The sequence below is a fragment of the Orcinus orca genome, chromosome 5, assembly GCF_937001465.1.
Source record: "Orcinus orca chromosome 5, mOrcOrc1.1, whole genome shotgun sequence".
Lineage (NCBI taxonomy): Eukaryota > Metazoa > Chordata > Mammalia > Artiodactyla > Delphinidae > Orcinus > Orcinus orca.
This window is the reverse complement of record NC_064563.1, coordinates 100,115,153-100,143,041: the sequence shown is the minus strand read 5'-3', so window position 1 is coordinate 100,143,041 and position 27,889 is coordinate 100,115,153. Positions and strand designations below refer to the sequence as shown.

The 27,889-nt window shown below is 40.4% G+C and overlaps 1 protein-coding gene and 1 long non-coding RNA gene across 5 annotated transcripts in view; both read left to right on the top strand.

The window, feature by feature from the left end:
- NXPE3 (neurexophilin and PC-esterase domain family member 3) overlaps positions 1-27,041 on the top strand; it is a 52,839-nt gene extending 25,798 nt beyond the window's left edge. For 3 of the 4 annotated variants that reach the window (XM_049710043.1, XM_049710042.1, XM_033433264.2), the window contains 4 exons: positions 546-1,300; positions 5,429-5,502; positions 22,152-22,358; positions 25,497-27,041. In XM_049710043.1, coding sequence (XP_049566000.1) covers positions 546-1,300; positions 5,429-5,502; positions 22,152-22,358; positions 25,497-26,047 — 1,587 coding nt within the window. In that variant the 3' untranslated portion in view covers positions 26,048-27,041. The remainder of the gene's footprint in view (positions 1-545; positions 1,301-5,428; positions 5,503-22,151; positions 22,359-25,496) is intronic. The other variant, XM_049710045.1, reaches the window with a different exon arrangement.
- LOC125964457 (uncharacterized) overlaps positions 1-27,889 on the top strand; it is a 168,444-nt gene that overhangs the window by 86,767 nt on the left and 53,788 nt on the right. The window lies entirely within an intron of this gene.

Genomic DNA, 27,889 nt, shown 5'->3' with positions numbered 1-27,889 from the left:
TGCACACGGCAATGAGGACCCTGCACACGGCAACAAAGATCCTGCATGCCGCAACTAAGACCCAGCACTGCCAAATAAATTTAAAAAAAAAGATATTTTGAGAGAGATCTCATTCACATAACTTTTATTCTAGTATATTATTATAATTGTTCTATTTTATTATTATTGTTAATTTCTTACTGTGCCTAATTTATAAATTAAACTTTATCATAGGTATATATGTATAGGAAAAAGCAGTATATATAGGGTTTGATGTGACGCAGTTTCAGGCATCCACTGGGGGTCTTGGAAATATCTCCTGTGGATAAAGGGGGACTACTGTCCTTCAAAATGATTCCTTTTCCCTTTCTCCTTCTGGAAGCACCAAAGGGATTTTTCTCTGATATTTGCTGTGGGAATCTGTAAAACTGGTGAGCTGTGGTTTTTGAAACAATGTCATCTCAAGTAAGTTTTATTAAAATTTAAGCTGAAGCAGGGATTTATTTGTTGACTCTAAGGAGATTTATTGTAGCTGTGGTTTCTGTTGTTTGTGTCTTTCTCTTCAGTACTTGGACCATGAGACTGCATCAGCCACATTCATCGACAGTGGTGGACAGTTTGTTTTCTCCCAGGTGACAGGAATTAGCCGGAATCCTTACTGTGGCTATGAGCACCAGACTCTGTCCAGCCGGGAGCGCCTGGAGGAGGACTCCTTGTTGGCCGCCTTACAGTGGCAGGTGCCTGATGTGGGCCCAGTCCCCTTTTTGAAGAGCACTGACCCTTCTTCCAGCTACTTTGTCATCTTGAACTCTGCAGCCTTCTTCAAGGTGGGAAGCCAGCTAGAGGTGCTGGTTCATGTACAGGATTTTCAAGGAAGGCCCAAGAAGTATGGTGGAGACTACCTGCAGGCCAGAATCCACTCCCCTAAGCTGCAGGCAGGGGCCGTGGGTAGAGTGGTGGACTACCAGAATGGGTTTTACAAGGTCTTTTTTACTCTGCTCTGGCCAGGCAGAGTTAAAGTGTCCATATCTCTGGTCCACCCCAGTGAAGGGATCAGAGTTCTTCAGAATCTACAGGAAGAGAAACCAGACAGGGTCTATTTCAAGAGCCTCTTCCGTTCAGGAAGAATTTCTGAAACTACAGAGTGTAATGTGTGTCTTCCTGGGAGTCTTCCCCTGTGCAACTTTACAGATCTCTATACTGGAGAACCCTGGTTCTGCTTCAAACCAAAGAAGCTCCCTTGCAGTAGCAGAATTAACCATTTCAAGGGCGGATACCTGAAGGGCCTCCTAACAGCTGCAGAGAATGCTTTCTTCCAGAGGTATGTGCTCCTTGCTCTAGGGGGTAATTTAAGAGGTCCCTTTTCGGGCTTCCCTGGTGGCGCAGTGGTTGAGAGTCCACCTGCCGATGCAGGGGACACAGGTTCGTGCCCCAGTCCAGGAAGATCCCACATGCCGCGGAGCGGCTGGGCCCGTGAGCCATGGCTGCTGAGCTACTTAGGAGACTTTCTTGTTTTGGTTATGTGCTTCTTATATCTTTCTGAACTTGGCCCAATTCAAGAGAGGTGGTAAGAAAATAAATATATTTTGTGATTAGTGTGCTTATTTCAGTTCAAATTAATGACCTTAAATTTTTGTTCTTTTACCCTAATATCTTTAACTTCAGAATTGCATAGTATATCTGTATAAGCAAGGTCACTTATTCACAGAACAGATTAAAAAAATCATCCAAGAACAGGGCTGCTAGAGGTCTTATAGTCAGGGTAGTGTTTTAGCTTCATGTCTAATAAACTGAAAAAAGTTTTATATGGTCAGGGTAGTGTTTTAGCTTCATGTCTAATAAACTGAAAAAAGTTTTAAGTGACATATTATTAGTTGTTAAAATCATATAAACATTTATTGATAGGAAAAAGACTATGAATTTGGTAACATTGCTGGACTGATATAATGATAAGCATGGGAAGCCAGGAATACCACAGCAAACTGTATTTTTGAAGGTTAATAGTTGTTGAAATTATTGCATTCCATATAGTTCTGAAATAAAATAACATTCTTAAGGAATAAAAAGAAAAATAACATAGAAAGTACAATTACTTGAGAGAATGTAAAATATTTTTTATTTTTAAATGAAATCTGTACTTTAAAAATATTCCCTTGGGCTTCCCTGGTGGCGCAGTGGTTAAGAATCTGCCTGCCAGTGCAGGGGACACAGGTTCGAGCCCTGGTCCGGGAAGATCCCACATGCCACGGAGAAACTAAGCCCGTGCGCCACAACTACTGAGCCTGCGCTCTAGAGCCCATGCTGCACAAGAGAAGCCACCGCAAAGAGAAGCCGGCGCACTGCAACGAAGAGTAGCCCTCGCTTGCTGCAAGTAGAGAAAGCCCGCACGCAGCAGCAAAGACCTGCCGCAGCCAAAAATAAAATAAAAAATAAAAAAATTTATATTAAAATATATTCCCTTGTAGAGAGGGATCACATGATGTGTGGTCTGTATGAGCTTCTAAAATAAAACTCTGATTTTTTACTTCCTGAGTCAGCTTTTGGTGGTAACAGATTTAAGTACATATTTGATGCCATGCTTTCAGAAGGCCAGCAGAGGGAGCACTACTCCCAGTGTATTCACTGTACTCTTGAGGGGACTGCCTCAAGAGTAGTTTATTCTTGGGTTCAGATCTTAGACACATTATTTATCAATGACTATGAGCAGATGATTTTATTTCTGTGTATTTTTTGCCTATGTATGAAGACTTTTCAGTTACCCCCTTTTATTTTATTTTAAATAACTTTTTTTTAAAGTTTTTTTTTTTTTAATGTGGACCATTTTTTAAAGTCTTACTCCCTTTTAGAGTTGTGTTGTCAGTCTACTTAGTGGCTTAGCAAAGAGGAGGAAGCATAGCATGTAATTTACTGAAATTCCACGTGGAAAAAAGTGGGAAAAAGGTTAGAGAATTAAGTTCGTGTAAAATTTAAAATGTTCCTAACACTAAATCCTACCACTACAACCAAAGAACACCTGTGAATCCAGAAGGATAAAATAATGTCTGCCCCTGCCTTTACTTGCATATCCTGGATGAGGCTGGCTGAGGGTACTTTGTAGTAGAATCATTAAAAAAGGTTCTACTTACCTGGAAGTTTTCCGGGAAAGCATTTGAGGTGGCATAAGTTTTTGGAAACCAAACATTTGACAGAGTCCTGATACAGATTTTTTTTTGCATTGTTTGCTCTGTTAAAAATCTGAAATTTTGCATTAGGCTAACTGAAAAGAAAAAGAGAAAGATTGAAATTGATCATTTGAGGGATCTTTGAGTGCAGTATTTTGAGCTCATGGCCTGAATATGTTAAGCTACGCTCATTTTTACCTCTCTTCCTTGGTGGCTCGTAATCTTGTTTAATTCAGAAAGGATTAAGAAGCTTAGCCTTGGTCTTTGGTTCCCAAATGACAATTGGACAATTAAGGTGATCTAATCTTTCAAGGAAAAAAAAAAAGTGTTGGTTTTAGAAAGAACCATAATACTTTGCTTAAAAGATTCTGATAATAAGAGGACGTCTTTTGAAAGAATGAGCTTATCACATTAAAATCTTCCCTTTTATTTTAGCATGATTTATACTTTTTTTTTCTTTCTAACTTTGCATTAAAAATGTTCAAATCTGTAGAAACCCTGCAGGAATAACAACAGTGAGCACCCCTATACCTTTAATTTAGACTCACCATTGTTACGTTTTGCTGCATTTGCTTTCTCTCTTTCTATGTGTTTATATGTGTGTATTTGTGTATAATTCTTTCCCCTCAGACCATTTGAGAGTAAGGTGCAGACATCATGGCACTGCACCCCAGGCGTATGCATCTCCTAGGACCTTCTCCAACGTATAACCATGACACAGTGATCACACTTGGGCCTTTTATCATTGACACAACATTGTTATTTAATATGCAGTCTATATTCAAGTTTATCCAGTTGTCCCAATAATATCCTTTATTGCTATCTCTTTTATTTTAACTGAGTCTCTGATCACACACAGTCTTTTTAGTTGTCTCTTTAATCTTTTAGTCCAGAAGAGTTCTCTAACTTGTTTTGGTTTTTACGACATTGACAATTTTGATGTTGCTGTTTTTGTAGAATATTGCTTAAATTGGATTTGCTGCTTTATTGTTTCTGTGTGATTAGATTGAGAGTAAACATTTTTACAAGCAAATTACAGTGGTGAAGGTTTCTTCTTTTCCTTACCTTAAAGCTTTAAACTCATGAAAGTAGTTTATATGTGCTCTCTTAAAGTCATGTATATTGTCTCTTTAATAATCTATGAAATGCTGTTATTCTCTAACATAGCCCCCTATAATTCCTTCCTTCCTTGTTGTCTGTCTCCCTCATTCATTAGAATGTCAGTGCCATGAAGGAGGAGATGCTGTTTTTTTTTTTTTGTTTGGCTGTGCCACTTGGCTTGTGGGATCTTAGTTCCCCAACCAGGGATCGAACCTGGGCCCTCAGCAGTGAAAGCCTAGAGTCCTAACCACTGGACCTCCAGGGAATTCCCGATGCTGTGTGTTTTGTTTACTGTTATATCCCTAGTAGCTAGGATAGTGCCTGGCACATAGTAGAAGCTTAAGAATTATTTAAGAACAAACCTGTTTTGAATTATTTTTGATGAAATGAAATATCGTGACTGCAAGTTCCCATATTGAGTTTGGAAAGTTAACATTTTATTGTTTTGTTTGTTTTTGGTCTAAGTGCAAGAGGCCTAATTATTATGAGCCAGTTTCTGGAATAGTTACACCATGTTTTCAGTATACTTCTCCTGGACTCCACTGTCCCCCACCTTTTCACACAGCCCTCTATCAGATATTTTCTGAGCATGGACTCTAGTCCAGGGCCTGTGCTAAGTACTGAAGATGAAAGATGAATGGGACATAATCCATGTCTTTGAGGAGTACATGTTTTATTAAGGGGAACAGACACTACAGAGCCATAGTAATGATGAACAGAGTACATGCATGAGCACATATCTGGGGACACATGTCCCCAGGTAGGACTCAGCTCTGGGCAAGGCCTAAGGAATCTGACGTATGACTTAATGCTCTGTAGTCTTGCAGCCTGAAAACTAAGTAGTGACAAAATAGACATTCTCATCAGTGTGAGCCATTCTCTGAGTCCAAGGGAAGTAAGTAATTCAAACAGAATTTGTCATTTTGGAGTTTGCACTCTAAGGGTGAAGCAGTGAAAAATTAAAAACTTGTTTAATTCTTATTCAGTTTATGTATCCATATAACCTGCTTATTATAATATACCTAGTTTATTAATTATCAATTTTATTGAGTAACATTTATAAGAATATTTCATCTTAGTAAAGCTTTGTGAAATCCTGTCCATTTAAGAATTTGAAAATAAAGATACATATTAGAAAATAAATGTTCCTGAATCTAAGTTTGTACTCTTTTTATTCCTCTTTCAAGTGGTGTCAATATCAAAATGCCAATCAACTCCAGTGGACCTGATTGGGTGACTGTGATTCCCAGCAGTATAAAAGGTAAAAAAGGAATGAGCTTGATGATTTGTTGTTTTTCCTGCTAAGTGTGTTGAGGCTCTGTAGTTACACTGATGTTACAAAGCCCTTTTTTTTTTTCCCTTTTTTAATATGTCCCGATTACTGCTGGGCACGGTTTTAACTGTGTTTTAACAAACGTTCCAGGTGATTCTGATCCATTGTATAGCATACTATTAAGAGTAAAAGAATGAAATTTAGAAGAGTAAATGTATGTGTCTTGTTTTTGCATAATAGGTATAGTGAGCTATAGTGACTTGTAGAAAGAAAGGATGAACGTTATTAAGGAGGTTATGCAGATGGAAGGTGATCACTCCTTGGCCTTTTGGCTAAGATCAAGTGCAGATGGCAGACGAGGTCCTTTTAGCTGTTGAAAGCATGTATGTAGAATCCTACAGAGCAGATAGTGCCAACACCAACGCCACAGGGATGAGGTATATAACACATATGAACCCACCAGTGTGGGTATTGACCCACACTGGAACTGCAGAGCAAGGACCATCTAAAGGGGGAACTGCAGAGCAAGGACCATCTAAAGGGGGTGTCCCCTCAGTTCCTATGTTGCTATGCAAACATTGTTGCTATGCAAAAATGTAGACCCAGCATAGCCAGATCTATAGATTTTTTTCCATGAAAAACCAGAAATCAATTTTTGAATGTTAATATCTCCAGATTTCAAAACATTGGCATCCAGTTAAAAACTTTAAAACTATTGTATGGGCTAAATAAAATTTGAGGCCCAGATGCAGGCAGGACACTGTCAGTCTGTATCTCTGGTGTTCACTGTCATGTGCCACAAGAAATCCTGATCTTTTCCTAGTGAAGAGCTGTATTTGATTTACTTGAACCCAGTGAGTTACTAATTTTAGAGGGTACATATGTGAAACATCGTTAATAGAAATTGCTTACCTTTTATCTGCCTGGCCCTCAACCCCACAGCTGAGATATCAGTAAACATGGGATCACCCAGTAGTGCTCAACCCTTCATATCCTCACATCTGACACCTCCGGAGGCCCCGTCCCACTACCAGATCTATCCCCCTCTTCCACAGCCCTGGTTGTCTGGCTCACCCACCTTGTGATTCCCTGGCTGTCCAGTGGGAGGAACTTTGGATGGTTTACTTGCACCTGACAGGTCTTGGGATTCAGCCAGGAAGTGGTTGTGGGTTTGTGATGTACATTCTGTTTAGAGAGAAGAAAGATTCAGTAACTAGTGGGGCTTTTGATGGATTTTTAGAGGAAGAAAGAAACCATGAATCAGTAGGAGCAGGGTAGCCTGGCTTTGATAAAACTGTCTCGGAGCAGGTAAATAATCGGAAAGGAAAGAGAAGGACAATTACTTTATAAATCAACGAAGTCCGGCTTGGGGGAACTTCACCTAAATTCACCTTAGTGACCAGCAGGGGGCACTCAAAGATGCTAAACGAAGGGCTCACATTCTTCCTTCTTTAATTCCTTCCTTCTTCCCTCTCTCCCTGCCTTCCTCTCTTAATTCCTTCATTCCCTTTGTTCTCTTTTTAAAATCTTTTGTTTTCAGATAATTTTAGACTTAAGGAAGAGTTGTGGAAATAGTACAAAGTTCCCATATAGCCTTCACCAAGTTTCCCTTATGCTAATTTCTGATTAATCGATTGATTGCTTGGCTGTGCTGGGTCTTCATTGTGGCATGCGGGCTCTCTAGCTGAGGTATGTGGGATCTTAGTTCCTGACCAGGGATCGAACCCAGGCCCCCTGCACTGGGAGTGTGGAGTCTTAACCACTGGACCACCAGGGAAGTCCCCCCTTATGCTAACTTCTTAAGAAATCACAGAACACTTATCAAAACCAAGAATTTAACATCCATATAATGTTATTAACTAAACTATAGAGTTTATTTGGATTTCATCAGTTTTTCCACTAATGTCCTTTTTTGTTTCAGAATCCAGTGCAGATCTCACATTGCATTTAGTTGCATGTTTCCTTAGTCTTTCCTCTGTGACAGATCCTCAGGCTCTTATTGTCTTCCATGACTTTGACACTTTTGAAGAGCATTGGTCAGATAGTTTTTAGAATCTCTCTAAACTTGGGTTTGTCTAGTGTTTTCTTTTGATTGGAATGAGGTTATGCATTTTTGGAAAGAATAGGACAGAAATGATGTTGTATCCTTTTGAGGGGGTACATGATGTTGATATGTATTGCTAACAATGTTAACCTTGATCACTTGGTTAAAGTGGTGTCTACCTCGGTTTTCCACTGTAAACTAATTAGTTTTCTTTCTTTCTTTCTTTCCTTTTTTTGGCTGTGCCTCTCGGCTTGTGGGATCTTAGTTCCCTGATGAGGGATCGAACCCAGGCCCTCAGCAGTGATAGCATGGAGTCCTAACCACTGGACTGCCAGGGAATTCCCTAAACTAATTATTCTTATCTTTGTATTTACTCAGTATTCTGGGGAGGTACTTTGAGACTGTGGTAGGCTGAATAATGGCCCCTAAATATATCCAGATCCTAATCCGTTGAATTTGTGAATGTTACCTTATATGGCAAAAGAAACTTTACAGATGTGATTAAGTTAAGAGTTTTGAGCTGCGGGGGAGATTATCTGGATTATCTGAGTGGGCACTAAATGCAATCACAAGTGTCCTTTTAGGAGGGAGGCAGAGGGAGATTTCATACAGAAGACAGAAAGCCATGTGAAGATGGAAGCAGAGAGAGATTTGAGGATGCCATGACATTGGCTTTAGAAATGGAGAAAGGGGCCGTGAGCCAAAGAATATAGCTCTAGAAAAGGCAAGGGAACAAATTCTTCCCTAGATCCTCCAGAGAGAGCGTGACTCTCCTAACACCTTGGTGTTGGCCCAGCGATACTGATTTTGGACTCCTGGCCTCAGAACTGTAAGAGAATAAAGTTGTGTTGTTTTAAGCCACTAAATTTGTGGTAATTTGTTACAGCAGCTACAGGAAACTAATACAGAGACTATGTAAACATTCTGTTTCTGCTTAAACTTCCATCTACTAATTTTAGCATTCATCATTCGATCTTCCCTGCAGCAGTTATTTCTGTGGTGTTCTAATGGTGACTTGCTCTGTCTCTCATTTTTAAGACATTTTTTAATTGAAATTTTTCTGTAAGAAAGAGTTGTCCCTTCTTCACCATTAATTTAATTTTATCCGCATAGACTCCTGACTATTTCATTCTTTGGATTATAATCCAATTCAGTTGTTCAAATTGTTCCACTTTTGGTAGTTGAGAACTTTTTTAGTTTGGCTTCTATGCCCTTTTGACATGCTCTCATTCTTTTTTTTTTTTTTTCATTCACATATGTTTTAATTCAATGCAAATAACTTACATTTATCTATCACTTATAATTTTATTTTCAATGTGATAAGTAGGACAGGGATTGTTATTTCCATTTTATTTTATTTTATTTTTACATCTTTATTGGGGTATAATTGCTTTACAATGGTGTGTTAGTTTCTGCTTTATAACAAAGTGAATCAGTTATATATATACATATGTTCCCATATCTCTTCCCTCTTGCGTCTCCCTCCCTCCCACCCTCCCTATCCCACCCCTCCAGGTGGTCACAAAGCACCGAGCCGATATCCCTGTGCCATGCGGCTGCGTCCCACTAGCTATCTACCTTACGTTTGGTAGTGTATATATGTCCATGCCTCTCTCTCGCTTTGTCACAGCTCACCCTTCCCCCTCCCCATGACATGCTCTCATTCTTTTAATTAATTAACTTATTTTTTTTGAGCACTTCCTTACTTTATGGTACCACAGGATATTTCAGGTCCATCTTATATTTTCTTTGCCCAGGCCTTGGAAGTGTTCATAATATTTACACTTATATTATTTCACTTATGAATCCTATATTTTGAAGGTTTTATTTTCCCTATGACACTTCATAATTTATATATTAGTTAATTGATTTTTGTACAAGGTAAAACTCTCCTCAGGTGCATGTTTAGAGTCTGGTGGATTGCTTGAGGCTGCCAGTGCTACCCCCATGCACACATAATTCCAGTCAAAAGCAAAGAAACACAGCTTTCAATTAGACTAGACTATCTTATCAAGGGCAAGCATCTGGTTTCTGACAGGCTTTTCCAGTGTCAGAATTACTACTGAATTTTCATAAGCATCTGCACTGTGGTCCTCAGACCATTATACCCTAATGGTGTGGGACCTTGATGGCTTCTAACCTCATCAGCAACTAAACTAGAGCTCATATTTTTGGGGGAGTTTACTGAAAGTTTAGGATAGGACTAGATTTAATAGCAATAGGATAAATATCAACATCTTTATAGCTTTTTACTATTTTCTCTGTTTATTGAAATTTATCTCATATGCAATAGAGCACACAGATCATAAGCATACAGTACGACGGAGTTTTACATGTGTACATATCTTTGTAGGGTGAATTCTAAGATGACTCCCAATGATCCATGCCCTTATATAAACCCATCCCTTCAATTATATGACAAAGTTCACTTTAAAAAAAGATAGATTGGGCTTCCCTGGTGGCGCAGTGGTTGAGAGTCCGCCTGCCGATGCAGGGGACGCGGGTTTGTGCCCCGGTCCGGGAGGATCCCACATGCTGTGGAGCAGCTGGGCCCGTGAGCCATGGCCGCTGAGCCTGCGCGTCCGGAGTCTGAGCTCCTTAACGGGAGAGGCCACAACAGTGAGAGGCCCGCGTACCACAAAAAAAAAAAAAAAAAAAAAGAGATTTTCGTGGGTGGATCTGACCTAACCAGATAAGTCCTTAACAGGGACCAGGTTCTTCCAGAAGAAAGAGATTGAAAGTGTGAAAAGGATTCCATGTGAGGGAGATACTTCATTGCTGGCTTTCAAGATGAAGGAGGCCATGGGGCAGGGAATGTAGGCAGCTTCTAGGAGCTGAAGGGCATTCCCTGGCTGACGACCAGCAAGGAAATGAGAAACTCTATCTTATAACCACAAGGAACTGAATTTGGCTAACAACTTGAACAAACTTGGAAGCAGATTTTTCTCCAGAGCCTTCAGAAAGGAACACAGCCCTGCTAACATCCTGATTTCCACCTGTGAGATCCTGAGCAGAGAACCTAGCCATACCACGTGCAGATTCCTGACGTGCAGAACTGTGGGAAAATAAATGCCCCTTGTTTTTAAGCCGTTAAGTTTGTGGTGATTTGTTACACAGCAATAGAAAACTAATTAACTACCACCCAGATCAAGATATAGAATGTTTACAGTGTATAGAATATTTCCAGCGTTCCAGTATGGCCCCTTATTGTGACAGCTGCACTTTCACACTATTACAGTATCGAATTTTCACAACAGCCCTTCAGAATAACTAGTAGTTTGTCCGTTTTACAGATAATGAAACCAAGGTCCAGGTCCAGTTAACTTAGGAAATCAAAGGACTCACATCCTACACATAACATCCAGCAAACTGCTATCATTTGGGGAAAGGAAGCCCACAGCCGTTTCAATAATAAATGTAGGTCTCTGTGAATGGTCCCATCTCTGCTACCTCTTGTCTCTTCAACTCTGAGAAACTTTGGCAAGTCACTCTGACTTGCTTTCTTTACCTCTAAAAGATATTTGGACTAGCTATTCTCTGAGGTCCCTTTCAACATTCTCTGAATCTACAGGTATTTCTACCTCACATAGCATTTTTATCTTTCCTTTGTAAAATGCATAGCTTTTAGGGGACTAAAATAGAATGGAAAAAAATCAATTTCCCAAGGTTTTGTGGGGGGAAACTCAAGCCAGTGTGGTGGCTGAGTAGCTAGGACCTCCTCACGTTCCCAGCACTGGACGGGGCATGCCCAGAGCTTGGCACGCTATCCTCACTCCTTACCTCCCCGAGGTGGTGCCCGGGCACTCCTGTGCTCATGTTCCCTGGTCAGGGAATTGTTTGCCTCGATTTCTTCTCTGACTTGTCTTTCCTTCCCCTCATGAACCACGTTCTCCCTTTGGTCAGCCTTTCACTGTTCTTACTTCTAACTCCATGCCAGAAAATTAAGGAACCTGTGTTCACACCTCCAACCCTTAATTCACACAGTATCCCTCTCGTCCAGCTCTTTCTAGATCATTTAGGAAAATTTATCTCTGCCTTTTTCTCTCTCGTTTTGTCACATTTGTGGTCCAAATAGCCCTTATTATGGCTAATGAATGATATGGGATGATGCCCTTTGGAGGAAAATGTAAGCCGTCGGCTTTTAAAGAGAAGCCAGGACATTTTATTTTATTTATTTATTTATTTATTTTTTAAGCCAGGACATTTTAGAGAAGCAGGGACCTTACTTGCAAATAATTAAAACTGTTCCTCCTGATTTTGCATAAAGATCTTTATATCTGCTCTTACAATCGCCTGCGTGTAAACTTCCTTCACCATCAATATTCAAGACAACCATAAAATTGAGTAATAACTCATTTTTTTTAAAATTATTTTCATTCCACTTGTACAGTACATTAAGAATTATATTATTGATTTAAGGGGCTTTCATATCTCAGATATCTTATGTGAAAATGCATTCTGAGCTCCAAGCAACACTGACTTTTTAAACAACTTCAGACTGCTTGAAATCATATTAGTCAGGAAATGTTTTTGTCCCAGTTGACCATAAGAGGGCAATGTAGGTAAACACATTTCACTTTAAAAATATGTTCTGTTATCTAGCGCTGCATGTTTAAAGAATTAATGTCAGGTTCAGTAATTGATTTGCTTTGCTTGACTTAACTCTGATAGTAAATATAATTAACATTTGAATGGAAATGGTAATTGTTTCCTGTATGATATACCCGTTTCTTTATGACCCTTATTTGACAGTAGACTCAGCTACTGAGTCTACAGACTTAACTGTGGTAAATATTGTGACTTCAAAATCACTTTTAATTCCCATTCCAGTAAATGTTTTCTTTATGCCCCAGGTGTCTGCTCAGGAGCTCTCTGGCCTGTGCAGCCTTGATGTGATGATACAGTGAGGAGCTTTGGGCAAGGTGTGGTGACATGGTAAAGCCACACTTGGTAGCATGTTGAGAAATTGCTTTTGAATAAGCCAAGCGAGTGTTTACCCTAACCCTCATTTTTCTTTGATAATCACATTGGCCAAAAGAGCATTTACAAGTCTGTGTACTTTTCAATTTAGACCCTGAACCTGCAAAGCATTAGCAGATACCTAAGAAAAAAGATTAAGTATGCACTGTCAAATAGGGCATCTTTGAAGGGAGTAAAACCAAAATAATTTTGTTTCTTTTTTTTTCTTTTTTAACACCTTTATTGGATTATAATTGCTTTACAACGGTGTGTTAGTTTCTGCTTTATAACAAAGTGAATCAGCTAAACATATACATATATCCGCATATCTCCTCCCTCTTGCATCTCCCTCCCACCCTCCCTATCCACCCCTAGGTGGTCACAAAGCACCGAGCTGATCTCCCTATTTCCCAATAGCTATCTGTTTTACATTTGGTAGTATATATAAGTCCATGCCACTCTCTCACTTTGTCTCAGCTTACTCTTCCCCCTCCCAGTGTCCGCAAGGCCATTCTCTGCGTCTGTGTCTTTATTCCTGTCCTACCCCTACGTTCTTCAGAACCTTTATTTTTAGAATCCATATATATGTGTTATATATGCGGTATTTGTTTTTCTCTTTCTGACTTAATTCACTATGTATGACAGACTCTAGGCCCATCCACCTCACTACACATAACTCAAATTTGTTTCTTTATATGGCTGAGTAAAACTCCATTGTATATATGTGCCACATCTTTTTTATCCATTCATCTGTTGATGGACACTTAGGTTGCTTCCATGTCCTGGCTATTGTAAATAGAGCTGCAATGAACATTGTGGTACATGACTCTTTGAATTATGGTTTTCTCAGGGTATATGCCCAGTAGTGGGATTGCTGGGTCATATGGTAGTTCAATTTTTAGTTTTTTAAGGAACCTCCCTACTGTTCTCCATAGTGGCTGTATCAATTTACATTCCCACCAACAGTGCAAGAGGGTCCCCTTTTCTCCACACCCTCTCCAGCATTTATTGTTTGTAGATTTTTTGATGATGGCCATTCTCACTGGTGTGAGGTGATACCTCCTTGCAGTTTTGATTTGCATTTTTCTAATGATTAGTGATGTTGAGCATTCTTTCATGTGTTTGTTGGCAATCGGTATACCTTCTTTGGAAAAATGTCTATTTAGGTCTTCTGACAAATTTTTGATTGGGTTTTTTGTTTTTTTAATATTGAGCTGCACGAGCTGTTTATATATTTTGGAGATTAATCCTTTGTCAGTTGTTTCATTTGCAAATATTTTCTCCCATTCAGAGGGCTGTCTTTTCGTCTTGTTTATAGTTTCCTTTGCTGTGCAAAAGCTTTTAAGTTTCATTAGGTCCCACTTGTTTATTTTTGTTTTTATTTCCATTTCTCTAGGAGGTGGGTCAAAATGGATTTTGCTGTGATTTATGTCATAGAGTCTTCTGCCTATGTTTTCTTCTAAGAGTTTTATAGTGTCTGGCCTACATTTAGGTCTTTAATCCATTTTGAGTTTATTTTTGTGTATGGTGTTAGGGAGTGTTCTAGTTTCATTCTTTTACATATAGCTGTCCAGTTTTCCCAGCACCACTTATTGAAGAGGCTGTCTTTTCTCCTTTGTATATTTTTGCCTCATTTCTCAAAGATAAGGTGACCATATGTGCATGGGTTTATTTCTGGGCTTTCTATCCTGTCCCATTGATCTATATTTCTGTTTTTGTGCCAGTACCATACTGTCTAGATTACTGTAGCTTTGTAGTATAGTCTGAAGTCCAGGAGCCTGATTCCTCCAGCTCCATTTTTCTTTGTCAAGATTGCTTTGGCTATTTGGGGTCTTTTGTGTTTCCATACAAATTGTGAAATTTGTTTTTCTAGTTCTGTGAAAAATGCCAGTGGTAGTTTGATAGGGATTGCATTGAATCTGTAGATTGCTTTGGGTAGTAGAGTCATTTTCAAAATGTTGATTCTTCCAATCCAAGAACATGGTATATCTCTCCATCTATTTGTATCATCTTTAATTTCTTTCCTTAGTGTCTTATAGTTTTCTGCGTACAGGTCTTGTCTCCTTAGGTAGGTTTATTCCTAAGTATTTTATTCTTTTTGTTACAGTGGTAAATGGGAATGTTTCCTTAATTTCTCTGTCAGATTTTTCATCCTTAGTATATAGGAATGCAAGAGATTTCTGTACATTAATTTTGTATCCTGCTGCTTTACCAAATTCATTGATTAGCTCTAGTCATTTTCTGGTAGCATCTTTAGGATTCTCTATGAATAGTATCATGTCATCTGCAAATAGGGACAGCTTTACTTCTTCTTTTCCGATTTGGATTCCTTTTATTTCTTTTTCTTCTCTGATTGATGTGGCTAAAACTCCAAAACTATGTTGAATAACAGTGGTGAGAGTGGACAGCCTTGTCTTGTTCCTGATCTTAGAGGAAATGGTTTCAGCTTTTCACCACTGAGAACAACGTTAGCTGTGGGTTCGTCATATATAGCCTTTATTATGTTGAGGTAAGTTCTCTCTATGCCTACTTTCTGGAGGGTTTTTATCATAAATGGGTGTTGATTTTTTTTTTTTTTTTAAGATGTTGGGGGAAGGAGTTTAGTAATTTATTTATTTATTTTTTTGCTGTGTTGGGTCTTCGTTTCTGTGCGAGTGCTTTCTCTAATTGTGGCAAGTGGGGGCCACTCTTCATCGTGGTACGCGGACCTCTCACTGTCTCGGCCTCTCTTGTTGTGGAGCACAGGCTCCAGACGTGCAGGCTCAGTAGTTGTGACACACGGGCCTAGTTGCTCCGCGGCATGTGGGATCCTCCCAGAACAGGGCTTGAACCCGTGTCCCCTGCATTATCAGGCAGATTCTCAACCACTGCGCCACCAGGGAAGCCCATGGGTGTTGAATTTTATCCAAAGCTTTTTCTGCATCTGTTGAGATGATCATGTGGTTTTTCTCCTTCAATTTGCTAATATGGTTTATCTCATTGATTGATTGATTGATTGATTTTGGCTGCGTTGGATTTTCATTGCTGGGCATGGGCTTTCTCTAGTTGTGGTGAGCGGGGGCTACTCTTTGTTGTGGTGCACAGTCTTCTCATTGCAGCATTGGCTTCTCTTGTTGCAGAGCATGGGCTCTAGGTGTGTGGGCTTCAGTAGTTGTGGCACGCAGGCTCAGTAGTTGTGGCTCGCGGGCTCTAGAGTGCAGGCTCAGTAGTTGTGATGCACGGGCTTAGTTGCACCGCGGCATGTGGGATCTTCCTGGACCAGAGCTCAAACCTGTGTCCCCTGCATTGGCAGGCAGATTCTTAACCACTGCACCACCAGGAAAGTCCCTATCACATTGACTGATTTGCATATATTGAAGAATCCTTGCATTCCTGGGATAAACCCCACTTAGTCATGGTGTGTGATCCTTTTAATGTGCTGTTGGGTTCTGTTTGCTAGTATTTTGTTGAGGAGTTTTGCATCTATGTTCATCAGTGATATTGGCCTGTAGTTTTCTTACTTTGTGACATCTTTGTTTGGTTTTGGTATCAGGGTGATGGTGGCCTCATAGAATGCGTTTGGGAGTGTTCCTCCCTCTGCTATATTTTGGAAGAGTTTGAGAAGGACAGGTGTTAGCTCTTCTCTAAATATTTGATAGAATTCGCCTGTGTAGCCATCTCATCATGGGCTTTTGTTTGTTGGAAGATTTTAATCACAGTCTCAATTTCAGTGCTTGTGATTGGTCTGTTTATATTTTCTGTTTCTTCCTGGTTCAGTCTCAGAAGGTTGTGCTTTTTTAAGAATTTGTCCATTTCTTCCAGGTTATCCATTTTATTGGCATATAGTTGCTTGTAGTTATCTCTCATGATCCTTTGTATTTCTGCAGTGTCAGTTGTTACTTCTCCTTTTTCAATCCTAATTCTGTTGCTTTGAGTCTTCTCCCTTTTTTTCTTGATGAGTTTGGCTAATGGTTTATCAATTTTGTTTATCTTCTCAAAGAACCAGCTTTTACTTTTACTGATCTTTGCTATTCTTTCCTTCATATCTTTTTCATTTTTTTCTGATCTGACCTTTATGATTTCTTTCCTTCTGCTAACTTGGGTTTTTTTTGTTGTTGTTCTGCTTTCTCTAATTGCTTTACGTGTAAAGTTAGGTTGTTTACTTGAGATGTTTCTTGTTTCTTGAGGTAGGATTGTATTGCTATAAACTTCCCTCTTAGAACTGGTTTTGCTGCATCCCATAGGTTTTGTGTCGTCATGTTTTGTCATTTGTTTCTAGGTATTTTTTGATTTCCTCTTTCATTTCTTCAGTGATCTCTTGGTTATTAAGTTGTGTACTGTTTAGGCTCCATGTGTTTGTACTTTTTACAGATTTTTTTCCTGTAATTGATATGTAGTGTGATAGTGTTGTGGTCAGAAAAGATACTTGGTACAATTTCAGTTTTCTTAAATTTACCAAGGCTTGATTTGTGAGCCAGGATAGGATATGTCCTGGAGAACGTTCCATTAGCACTTGAAAAGAAAGTGTATTCTGTTGTTTTTGGATGGAATGTCCTCAAAATATCAATTAAGTCCATCTTGTTTAATGTATCATTTAAAGCTTGTGTTTCCTTATTTATTTTCATTTTGGATAATCTGTCCATTGGTGAAAGTGGAGTGTTAAACTCCCCTAGTATGATTGTGTTACTGTCGCTTTCCCCTTTTATGGCTGTTAGCATTTGCCTTATGTATTGAGGTGCTCCTATGTTGGGTGCATGCATATTTACAATTGTTATATCTTCTTCTTGGTTTGACCCCTTGATTATTATGTAGTGTCCTTCTTTGTCTCTTGTAATAGTCTTTATTTTAAAGTCTCTTTTGTCTGATATGAGAATTGCTACTCCAACTTTCTTTTTATTTCCATTTACATGGAATATCTTTTTCCATCCCCTCACTTTCATTCTGTATGTGTCCCTAGGTCTGAAGTGAGTCTCTTGTAGATAGTGTATATATGGGTCTTGTTTCTGTATCCATTCAGCCACTTCTATGTGTTTTGCTTGGAATATTTAATCCATTTACATTTAAGGTAATTATCGATATATATATTCCTATTACCATTGTCTTAATTGTTTTGGGTTTGTTATTGTAGGTCTTTTCCTTCTCTTGTGTTTCCTGCCTAGAGAAGTTCCTTTAGCATTTGTTGTAAAGCTGGTTTGGCGGTGCTGAATTTTCTTAGCTTTTGCTTGTTTGTAAAGGTTTTAATTTCTCTGTCGAATCTGAATGAGATCCTTGCTGGGTAGAGTAATCTTGGTTGTAGGTTTTTCCCTTACATCACTTTAAGTATGTCCTGCCACTCCCTTCTGCCTTGTAGAGTTTCAGCTGAAAGATCAGCTGTTAACCTTATGGGGACTCCCTTGTATGTTATTTGTTGTTTTTCCCTTGCTGCTTTTAATATTTTTTCTTTGTATTTAATTTTTGATAGTTTGATTAATATGTATCTTGGCGTGTTTCTCCTTGGATTTATCCTGTATGGGACTCTCTATGCTTCCTGGAGTTGATCAACTATTTCCTTTCCCATATTAGGGAAGTTTTTAACTATAATCTCTTCAAATATTTTCTCAGTCCCTTTCTTTTTCTCTTCTTCTTCTGGGACCCCTATATTTCGAATGTTGGTGCGTTTACTGTTGTCCCAGAGGTCTCTAAGACTGTCCTCAATTCTTTTCATTGTTTTTTCTTTATTCTGCTCTGCAGTAGTTATTTACACTATTTTATCTTCCAGGTCACTTATGTGTTCTCCTGTGTCAGTTATTCTGCTGTTGATTCCTTCTAGAGAATTTTTAATTTCATTTATTGTGTTGTTCATCATTGTTTTTTTGCTCTTTAGTTCTTCTGGGTCCTTGTTAAACCTTTCTTGTATTTTCTCCATTCTATTTCCAAGACTTTGGATCATCTTTACTATCATTACTCTCAATTCTTTTTCAGGTAGACTGACTATTTCCTCTTTGTTTGTTTGGTCTGATGTGTTTTTAGCTTGCTCCTTCATCTGCTGTGTGTTTGTCTGTCTTCTCATTTTGCCTAACTTACTTTGTTTGGGGTCTCTTTTTCACAGGCTGTAAGTTCGTAGTTCCCGTTGTTTTTGGTGTTGGCCCACCGTGGGTAAGATTGGTTCAGTACATTGTGTAGGATTCCTGGTGGAGGGGACTAGTGCCTGTGTTCTGGTGGTTGAAGCTGGATCTTGTCTTTCTCATGGGCAGGACTGTGTCCGGTGGTGTGTTTTGGGGTGTCTGTGACCTTATTATGATTTTAGGCAGCCTCTCTGCTAATGGGTGGGGTTGTGTTCCTGTCTTGCTAGTTGTTTGGCATAGGGTGTCCAGCACTGTAGCTTGCTGGTTGTTGAGTGGAGCTGGGTCTTAGCGTTGAGATGGAGATCTCTGGGAGAGCTCTCAGTGACTGATGATATTACGTGGGGCTGGGTGGTCTCTGGTGGACCAATGTCGTGAACTCGGCTCTCCCACCTCAGAGGCTCAGGCCTGACACCCAGCCGGAGCACTGAGAACTTGTGAGCTACACGGCTCAGAAGAAAAGGGAGAAAGAAAGAAAGAGAGAGAGAGAGGGAAAGGAAGGATGGATGGAAGAAAAAAGGAAGGAAGGAAGGAAGGAAGGGAGGAAGGAAGGAAGGAAGGAAGAATTAAAATAAAAAATTAAAAATTAATTATTAAAAATAAAAAAATTAAAAAGTAATTAAAAAAACGAAAGAAAGAAGGGAGCAACCAAACCAAAAAACAAATCCACCAATGATGATAAGTGCTAAAAATTATACTAAAAAAAAAAACAACAGAAAAATGGACATAACTCTAGGACAAATGGTAAAAGCAAAGCTATACAGGCAGAATCACACAAAGAAGCATACACAAACACACTCACAAAAAGAGAAAAAGAAAAAAAAATATATCTATATATTAAAAAAAAAAGAGGAAGAGAGCAATCAAATCAATAAATCTACCAATAATAATAATCTCTAAATACTAAACTAAGATAAACATAAAGCCAGAAACAAATTAGATGCAGAAAGCAAACCCCTAGTCTACAGTTGCTCCCGGAGTCCACCACCTCGATTTTGGGATGATTTGTTGTCTGTTCAGGTATTCTAGAGATGCAGGGTACATCACGTTGATTGTGGAGATTTAATCCGCTGCTCCTGAGGCTGCTGGGAGAGATTTCCGTTTCTCTTCTTTGTACACACAGCTCCTGGGGTCCAGCTTTGGATTTGGCTCCACGTGTGCGTGTATGTCACCTGAGGGCGTCTGTTCTTCGTTCAGACAGGACAGAGTTAAAGGAGCAGCTGATTAGGGGGCTCTGGCTCACTCAGGCCGGGGGGAGGGAGGGGTACAGAATGCGGGGTGAACCTGCGGCGGCAGAGGCTGGCGTGACATTGCACCAGCCTGAGGTGTGCCGTGCGTTCTCCCGGGGGAGTTGTCCCTGGATCAGGGGACCCTGGCAGTGATGGGCTGCACAGGCTCCCCAGAGGGGAGGTGTGGATAGTGACCTGTGTTCACACACAGGCTTCTTGGTGGCGGCAGCAGCAGCCTTAGCGTCTCATGCCCGTCTCTGGGGTCTGCGCTGAGAACTGTGGCTCACGGCCATCTCTGGAGCTCGTTTAGGTGGTGCTCTGAATCCCCTCTCCTCGCGCACCCCAAACAATGGTCTCTTGCCCCTTAGGCAGTTCTAGACTTTTTCCTGGACTCCCTCCCAGCTAGCTGGGGTGCAGTAGGTCCCTTCAGGCTGTCTTCACGCAGCCAACCCCAGCCCTCTCCCTGGGATCCGACCTCCGAAACCCAAGCCTCAGCTCCCAGCCCCCGCCCGCCGCGGTGGGGGAGTAGACAAGCCTCTCGGGCTGGTGAGTGCCGGTTGGCACTGATCCTCTGTGCGGGAATCTCTCCGCTTTGCCTTCCGCACCCCTGTTGCTGCGCTCTCCTCCGCGGTTCCATAGCTCCCCCCCTCCGCCTCCCGCAATCTCCGCCCGCGAAGGGCCTTCCTAGTGTGTGGAAACCTTGCCTCCTTCACAGCTCCCTCCCACTGGTGCAGGTCCCGTCCCTGTTCTTTTGCCTCTGTTTTTTATTTTTTCTTTTGCCCTACCCAGGTACGTGGGGAGTTTCTTGCCTTTTGGGAGGTCTGAGGTCTTCTGCCAGCGTTCAGTAGGTGTTCTGTAGGAGTGGTTCCACACGTAGATGTATTTCTGATGTATTTGTGGGGAGGAAGGTGATTTAAATTTAAATTTGTTGGGAGGAAGGTGATTTAAATTTAAATTTAAATCTCCACGTCTTACTCCTCCGCCATCTTGAAGGTCTCCTTCCAAAATAATTTTTGGTATAGAGATAATATAGTCAAAGAAGTCAAAGAAGCTGAAAATAGTCACAAATAGGAGACTCACTTAAATTTAAATTTCTGAGCATTTGGATTTTAAATCATGGTTTAACAGGTGAGGCTTTAAAATTACTGGAATATGATCAAGATTTCAACTTTGGGCTGTGTAGGGAGTGATATAAAATGTTTGGTGGTTATTTGAAGATTGCAGGTTTGAATAATAAATGTTAGAAATGAATAAATGTACTCTTTCAGGAAAAAAGCCCAAAAGAAAGATATCTATTAACATCTCTTTTTGAGAGGCGATGTAACACAGTGGTTAAGAGCATGGGCTTGGGGGCTCACCGGCTTGGATTAGATCCTGGCTTTGCTACATACTATCTCTGGATCAAGTTGCTTAAATGTTTTGAAAGGTAGGGATAATAGGACCTACCTTAAAGGGTTATTGTGAGCATCCCATGAGATAATAAATTTAATTGCTCAGAACAGTGTCTGGTGCAGAGTAAACCTGCAAGAAATATTAGGCATCCCTGTTGAAGCACGTAAAGCGTGCCATTTTTGCAGTGGCATTTTCTGAGGGAGGTGTTAGGGCAGAAAGGTGTTGAGTTTCTCTGTGAAAGGTATCCCGGCACTTGCGTTATCATGTGTAGCTAGGCTACAACCATGAGTACACACTGCTGATACAATTTTAATATTGTTCATTGTGCATAAAGACTTCTGAACCTTTTGTGTTGTGGGCAGTAAATCTTTAGAATGTGTGTCATTGGTTTGTTTTCTGTATTCAGTGGTGGTTTTCCGAGTTAATATTTGATTGTAGGACCCATGGATTGAAACTTTTCTTTTTAATGGGTTGAGAAACAGTGTGGACTAATATTATTATGCATATGTAAAATATGAATTTAAATTTTTACTTGCCTCACAGGCATTTGGATGAGAAGTTCTTCTCCTGTTCTGGGATAATGCTGGACAATGCTTATTTACATCTACACATTTCCTTGGTTTTGGCCTGCCTTTATTTTTGGCTTTGAGAAAAACATGCGTAATCAGAGGGAATGATCAATGTCCCCTTTCCCCTTTGAGCATGTCCACAAACACCCTCACACCCACTTCAGATCTTCCTATTTTTGTGCAAAGGAGAACTTTTTGTAGGAGGGGGGAAGTCTGGGATTTCTTTGAGATGTGATGGCAGGAAATGTTATCTGTAGCCAGCAAGCTAACAAACATAGGGGCATAATTGTGTTTCTTGGAACATTTTTTAGGTATGGTTTGTTGGAGGAGAATTTCAGAATATCTTTTTTTTTTTTTTTTCCAGAAACCAACAACCTAGAACTATCTCAAGGCTTAGGAACTTTTCCTTCTGGCTATTATTACAAAAATCAGTGGAGGCCCAGAAAGTTTAAGATGCGCCAGTTTAATGACCCTGACAACATTACAGAATGCTTACAGAGAAAAGTGGTGTATTTATTTGGTGACTCGACAATCAGGCAATGGTTTGAATACCTCACTACATTTGTTCCAGGTTGGTACTTTGCTTTTTGTTTCATAACTCTTTCCCACACATACAAAATTCAGCTTTGAAATAAGCAGACCCAGTCCGGTGCCTGAAGAAAGGCATCAGGTGAGGAAGCAGTTATTTCTCTGTAGGACTGAAGAGGTGTCCTAACCTTGGAGAGATGAGTGATAGTTTCTGATCAATGGTGGGGCTGTGACGCATCGATGAAAGCACTGGCTGCTTGTTGAAGTTCATACCACTCATGAGCTGTGTGACCCTGGACGAGTCATCTACTTCTCAGGGCTTCACTTCTCCAAGTGTGAGCTGAGGCAGCAGGACACTATCACCTAACAGGTGTCTTTCACTTCTAGCATTCTGGGCTGTGAGATAGAAGTGAACATTTCCAGTTGTTTCTCTTCTAGTTCTGTTTGGTCCAACTCCAAGTCTATCATAGATTTAAGTGGAAGGAGGCAGCGAAACTGTCGCGCATTTTAATACATTCATGCGGCAGAGCCATCCCTGCTCACCCCTTGGGCCGTCCATTGGTGTGACTCTGAGGTGGAGCTGCCTCCCAGCAAGGGAGATTCTGGTCAGTCCCAGTCTTCTTAGCTTCTTGGTCTCCCTGCTGGGCTCTGGGGAAGCTCTCCAGACTTGGAATAAAACCCCACTCATGGGAGGGCCATCCCTTATTCACAGTGGGCCTTTTCCTCTTCCTGGAAGTGGTGTGGATGGAGTGAGGAGGGATGGATTTGGGGCAGCAGGACTAAAGGCCCCACTTAGAGTTTAGAGAGCTGATGAATAGTTCTGTGGGAACTGGGTTTTTTTGTTTGTTTGTGTGTTTTAAATTTTTTTTTTAAACTTTTGATTTTTGGAGTATAGCCGATTAACAATGTTGTGATAGTTTCAGGTGTACCGCAAAGCGACTCTGCCATACATATACATGTATCCATTCTCCCCCAAACTCCCTTCCCATCCAGGCTGCCACAGAACATTGAGCAGAGGGAACTGTTTCTGATGGCTGTTTATGGACAGGGCTTTTCATAAAGCAACTTCCCACAGTTGGGAGTGGTTGTGTGTGATGTTTTTCTTTTTTCTCTTTTATTTGTTACATCAACTTAGTTTCAAATTTAATTTTTAGAAGGAAGGAAAGGAGGAAGTAGATATGACCCCCCAAAATAGAAAGTTAATTCCGGTTTTGATTTGCTTGCTTTTTTTAATTGAAACAGACATAGCAGAATTCTAGTTGATGAAGCGTAAGTTCAAAAGCAGGAGAAGGGAAATCATTTGTATGACATGATGCTAGGCATAGTTCGGTGTTGACCAGGCAGGGCCCTCCAGGAGCCTGCAGTTGCTTGATTCTTTTCTTTTTTTTAATAGATTTATTTTATTTATTTTTTTTGGGTGCGTTGGGTCTTCCGTTGCTGCATGTGGGCTTCCTCTAGTTGCTGTGAGTGGGGACTACTCTTTGTTGCGGTGCGAGGGCTTCTCATTGTGGTGGCTTCTCTTGTTGTAGAGCACAGGCTCTAGGCACATGGGCTTCAGTAGTTGTGGCACACGGGCTTCGGTGGTTGTGCTCGTGGGCTCTAGAGCGCAGGCTCAGTAGTTGTGGCGCACAGGCTTAGTTGCTCTGCGGCATGTGGGATCTTCCCGGACCAGGGCTCGAACCCGTGTCCCCTGCATCGGCAGGCGGATTCTTAACCACTCTGCCACCAGGGAAGCCCCAGTTGCTTGATTCTTAAGTTCTAATGACGTAGCTTGGTATTTCCTTTCATAGCAATGATCACATTGTGTGTCTTGAGCATTTTCCACCCTACCCTTTGCAGACAGATCTTTACCCGATAAAGCCTTGTGTTGGGCTTGATCTTAATCAAAAGAAAGAATGGTTAATTGAGCTTCTATTCAATTTAAGGGGGGCCACATGCTAAGTAGTAATGAATTAGGTATGAGAATTTAGAAGAGGAGCCTGGGAACTCATGGAGAAAAAAGTGAAACCTTGACTTTAACCCTTAAGAGTAAATAATATGGGACAATTATAGTTTGATGGTACTTCTTCAGAATTGACTATAAACTCCTTGAGGGCAAGGACTGTGACTTACCCATCTGAGCATTGCTGGCTTTTTTTCTTAAAGCTGGGAAACTATTCTAATTTATTTTATTATTTTTTTATTCTATTTTTTTTTCTTTTTGGCCGTGCCATGAGGGATCTTAATTCCCTGACCAGGGATTGAACCCATGCCCCCTGCAGTGGAAGTGTGGAGTCTTAACCACTGGACCGCCAGCAAAGTCCTGCATTGCTGGCTTATAGCACAATAGTGCTGGCACGGAAGAGGTGCTTAGGAAATGTGAATTCAGTTTGGCTGCCAAGGGTTACTTAATCTGGTCTGTGTAAGGCACTTATAGGAATATTTAGGGATATGACACAGACCCTCTTTCCTCATGGGGTGAATGTTCAGTGATGAATTGTACAGCCTTTTTGAGGAGTAATAAGGGAGAATAATCATTGATTCCTGGGATCTTCAGAGGAGCAGGACTTGGAAACACAACCTAGATAAAGTAGAGAGAGAGAAGGGAATTCTAACTTGTGCTGCTGTGTTTGTTACGACAGAGAGAGGGAAGTTTTCTAAGACATAAACAGGGTTTTCCATCCATAGGGTGAAATTGAAAGTCGAAAGAAGCGTGGTTGCTTCTTTCTTTTGCTTATTTCAAAAAGAGGTATTTGGTTACTATTATGTGTTTGTAAAAAAGCAGAAGTTATATAGTTCTTGACCTGGAAGAAATAATTTTGATCTGTTAGAACAGTAATGTGTAAATGCCAAATCGATGTTTAGATATTTAACAGTCAGTGCAAACAGGAAGATTTCTTGGCCTAATAATTAGAGGTAAACAGGTTATTTTGCTTCTCAGGTCTAGAATCAATTGCTGATGGTATTACTTGTAATGTCATGCTTATGGAGTGATTTAAGTAATAAATATTTTAAAATATAAAGGTCCATTGAAGCCAAGGGGGCCAAAGTGACGTGCAATAGGTGTTTCCTTTACATTTGTATTGTACCTTTTTGTTATTTTATTTTAAAAAATTGTTCTTTGAAGCCACTAACTAAAGAATAATCAAAATATATCGCTTGGTTTAAACATTCTTATGAATCTGAGTTTCCCTTGTTTCAGATTTAGTGGAGTTTAACTTGGGTAGCCCGAAGAATGTGGGTCCCTTCCTTGCAGTGGACCAGAAGCACAACATCCTGCTCAAATACCGCTGCCACGGTCCACCGATCCGCTTCACGACCGTCTTTAGCAATGACCTCCGTTATGTGGCGAATGAGCTGAATGGCATCGTGGGAGGGAAGAACACAGTCGTTGCCATAGCTGTGTGGTCTCATTTCAGCACCTTCCCCTTGGAAGTGTATATCCGGCGGCTCAGGAACATCCGTCGAGCCGTGGTCCAGCTCTTGGATCGAAGCCCTAAGACTGTGGTAGTCATCCGGACAGCCAACGCCCAAGAGCTGGGACCTGAAGTGAGCCTTTTCAACAGCGACTGGTATAACTTGCAGCTGGACACCATCCTTCGGAAGATGTTCTCAGGAGTTGGGGTATATCTCGTTGATGCCTGGGAGATGACCCTGGCCCATTATCTGCCCCACAAGCTACATCCAGATGAAGTTATTGTGAAGAACCAGCTGGACATGTTCTTGTCCTTTGTGTGCCCCTTGGAGAGCTAGTCTGCCCTGCAGGAGACTGGAGAAATCACATTCAGTGACCTTCTCTATCACCTGCACTACGGAAAGTTTATGGGTGGCCCTATGGAGAGATGGCTGCCATTGATATGTATTTAAAATTTTAAAAAAAGAGATGGACTTTATATAATGACTTGTAAGGAGCTTAGAAAATGCAGATTACATTTATACCTACCTATAGGATTTTTTCCCATCTTGACTTATCTATGGGGGAACGATTATTAACAGCATTTACACACTATATTGCTCTCGTAACCAAAGATACTAATGAGTGTGTTTGAACTAGCTTCTCCTGGGAGGGGAGGGGATAGTGTGCTAAAAAGTGTGAAAAATGTTGTGACCTAAGTGGAAGGGACAAGTTTGGTTGGCAGTGGAGTGTTTGTATCTTGTCTGGTAAAGGAAATTGAGCACATCTACATGAATAGCATAGTTGGTACATCTTCAGCGGGAAGTGAATTAACCCCAAGGCTTTTAGTCAGTGGCTCCCGTAACACACTGAAGACTGCTGTGTCTTAGAAGTTTATCTTGATGATCCAGTTTTTTCTGGATTACTTGAAAAGGCCAGTGTCCTTGGTCAGAACTTTCTAATGAGAATATTTACAATGTCTGGCTTTTATCTAGAAAAGAAGCAAAAGGGAAATGTGAAAGCAGTATATATAAAATCTGTGCATTGAATTGATATTTGCATTGGGTAATTGCTACTTATCTGATTCAGCTAAATTTTACAGATGAATACTTATTCTAAAATAACCACTTTTGGAGCTGGAAGGGGAAAATCTATAAAGGAAAATTTATTTTTGTGTTCTGAAGTTTGAGGGTTTTAAGAATTGACTTTTATGTAAAGATTGGTATTGTTTGTTATAAAGTTGTAAAAATTATTTCCATCAATTTTGAGTATTTCTTTTTTGTTTGTTATTTTGAATTGCATACCCAAATTAGAAATTAAAATCTAATTAAAAATTAAATTTAGATATTGAAATCTGTGATTGGTTGATTTGGGCATAATGTACACACATTCTGTCATGCTTGGAAGTAAAAGGTGCTGTTCCTATTGGCTCTCTTAAAATAATTGAATTATCAATTTTACTTGACTGTCTTTATCTTATTAATTTTAAATAAGTTTAAATTAATTTGTGCCATTTTAGTAAGTACTTTTTTCTTTTTGAGCTACAATATAGTTTTGTTTATCCCTAAGTGAACATGGGAAGAAACTGGGGAGGCTTCAGAGATGAAGACAGATGCCTAAAGCATGAAAAAATACACCCTTAGAAGAATGGGTCAAAGAATCTGGGTTTTGGGCTTCTCTGGTGGCGCAGTGGTTGGGAGTCTGCCTGCCGATGCAGGGGACGCGGGTTCGTGCCCCAGTCCAGGAAGATCCCACATGCCGCAGAGCGGCTGGGCCCGTGAGCCGTGGCCGCTGAGCCTGCGCATCCGGAGCCTGTGCTCCGCAGCGGGAGAGGCCACAACAGTGAGAGGCCCGCGTACCGCAAAAAAAAAAAAAAAGAATCTGCGTTTTTAACTTAAAACAGAGAGTTTAAGATCTTTCTTTCCTAGCCTTGAGGGCCACCTTCAAGTTTATAAAATAAATAAATATGATTTTAAATTATTTTCTGAGTCTGAAGTGGAGCAGGTAGTTAAATATATTAAGATGGCTTAATTTTAATGGCCTTTAACCTTTAGAATGTCTAAGGATCACTCTGAATATTTTTTTTAAGTTTTTTTTTAAATTAGTTTTTTTTGGCTGCGTAGGGCCTTCATTGCTGTGTGCGAGTTTTCTCTCGTTGCGGTGAGCGGTGGCTACTCTTTGTTGCGGTGCACGGGCTTCTC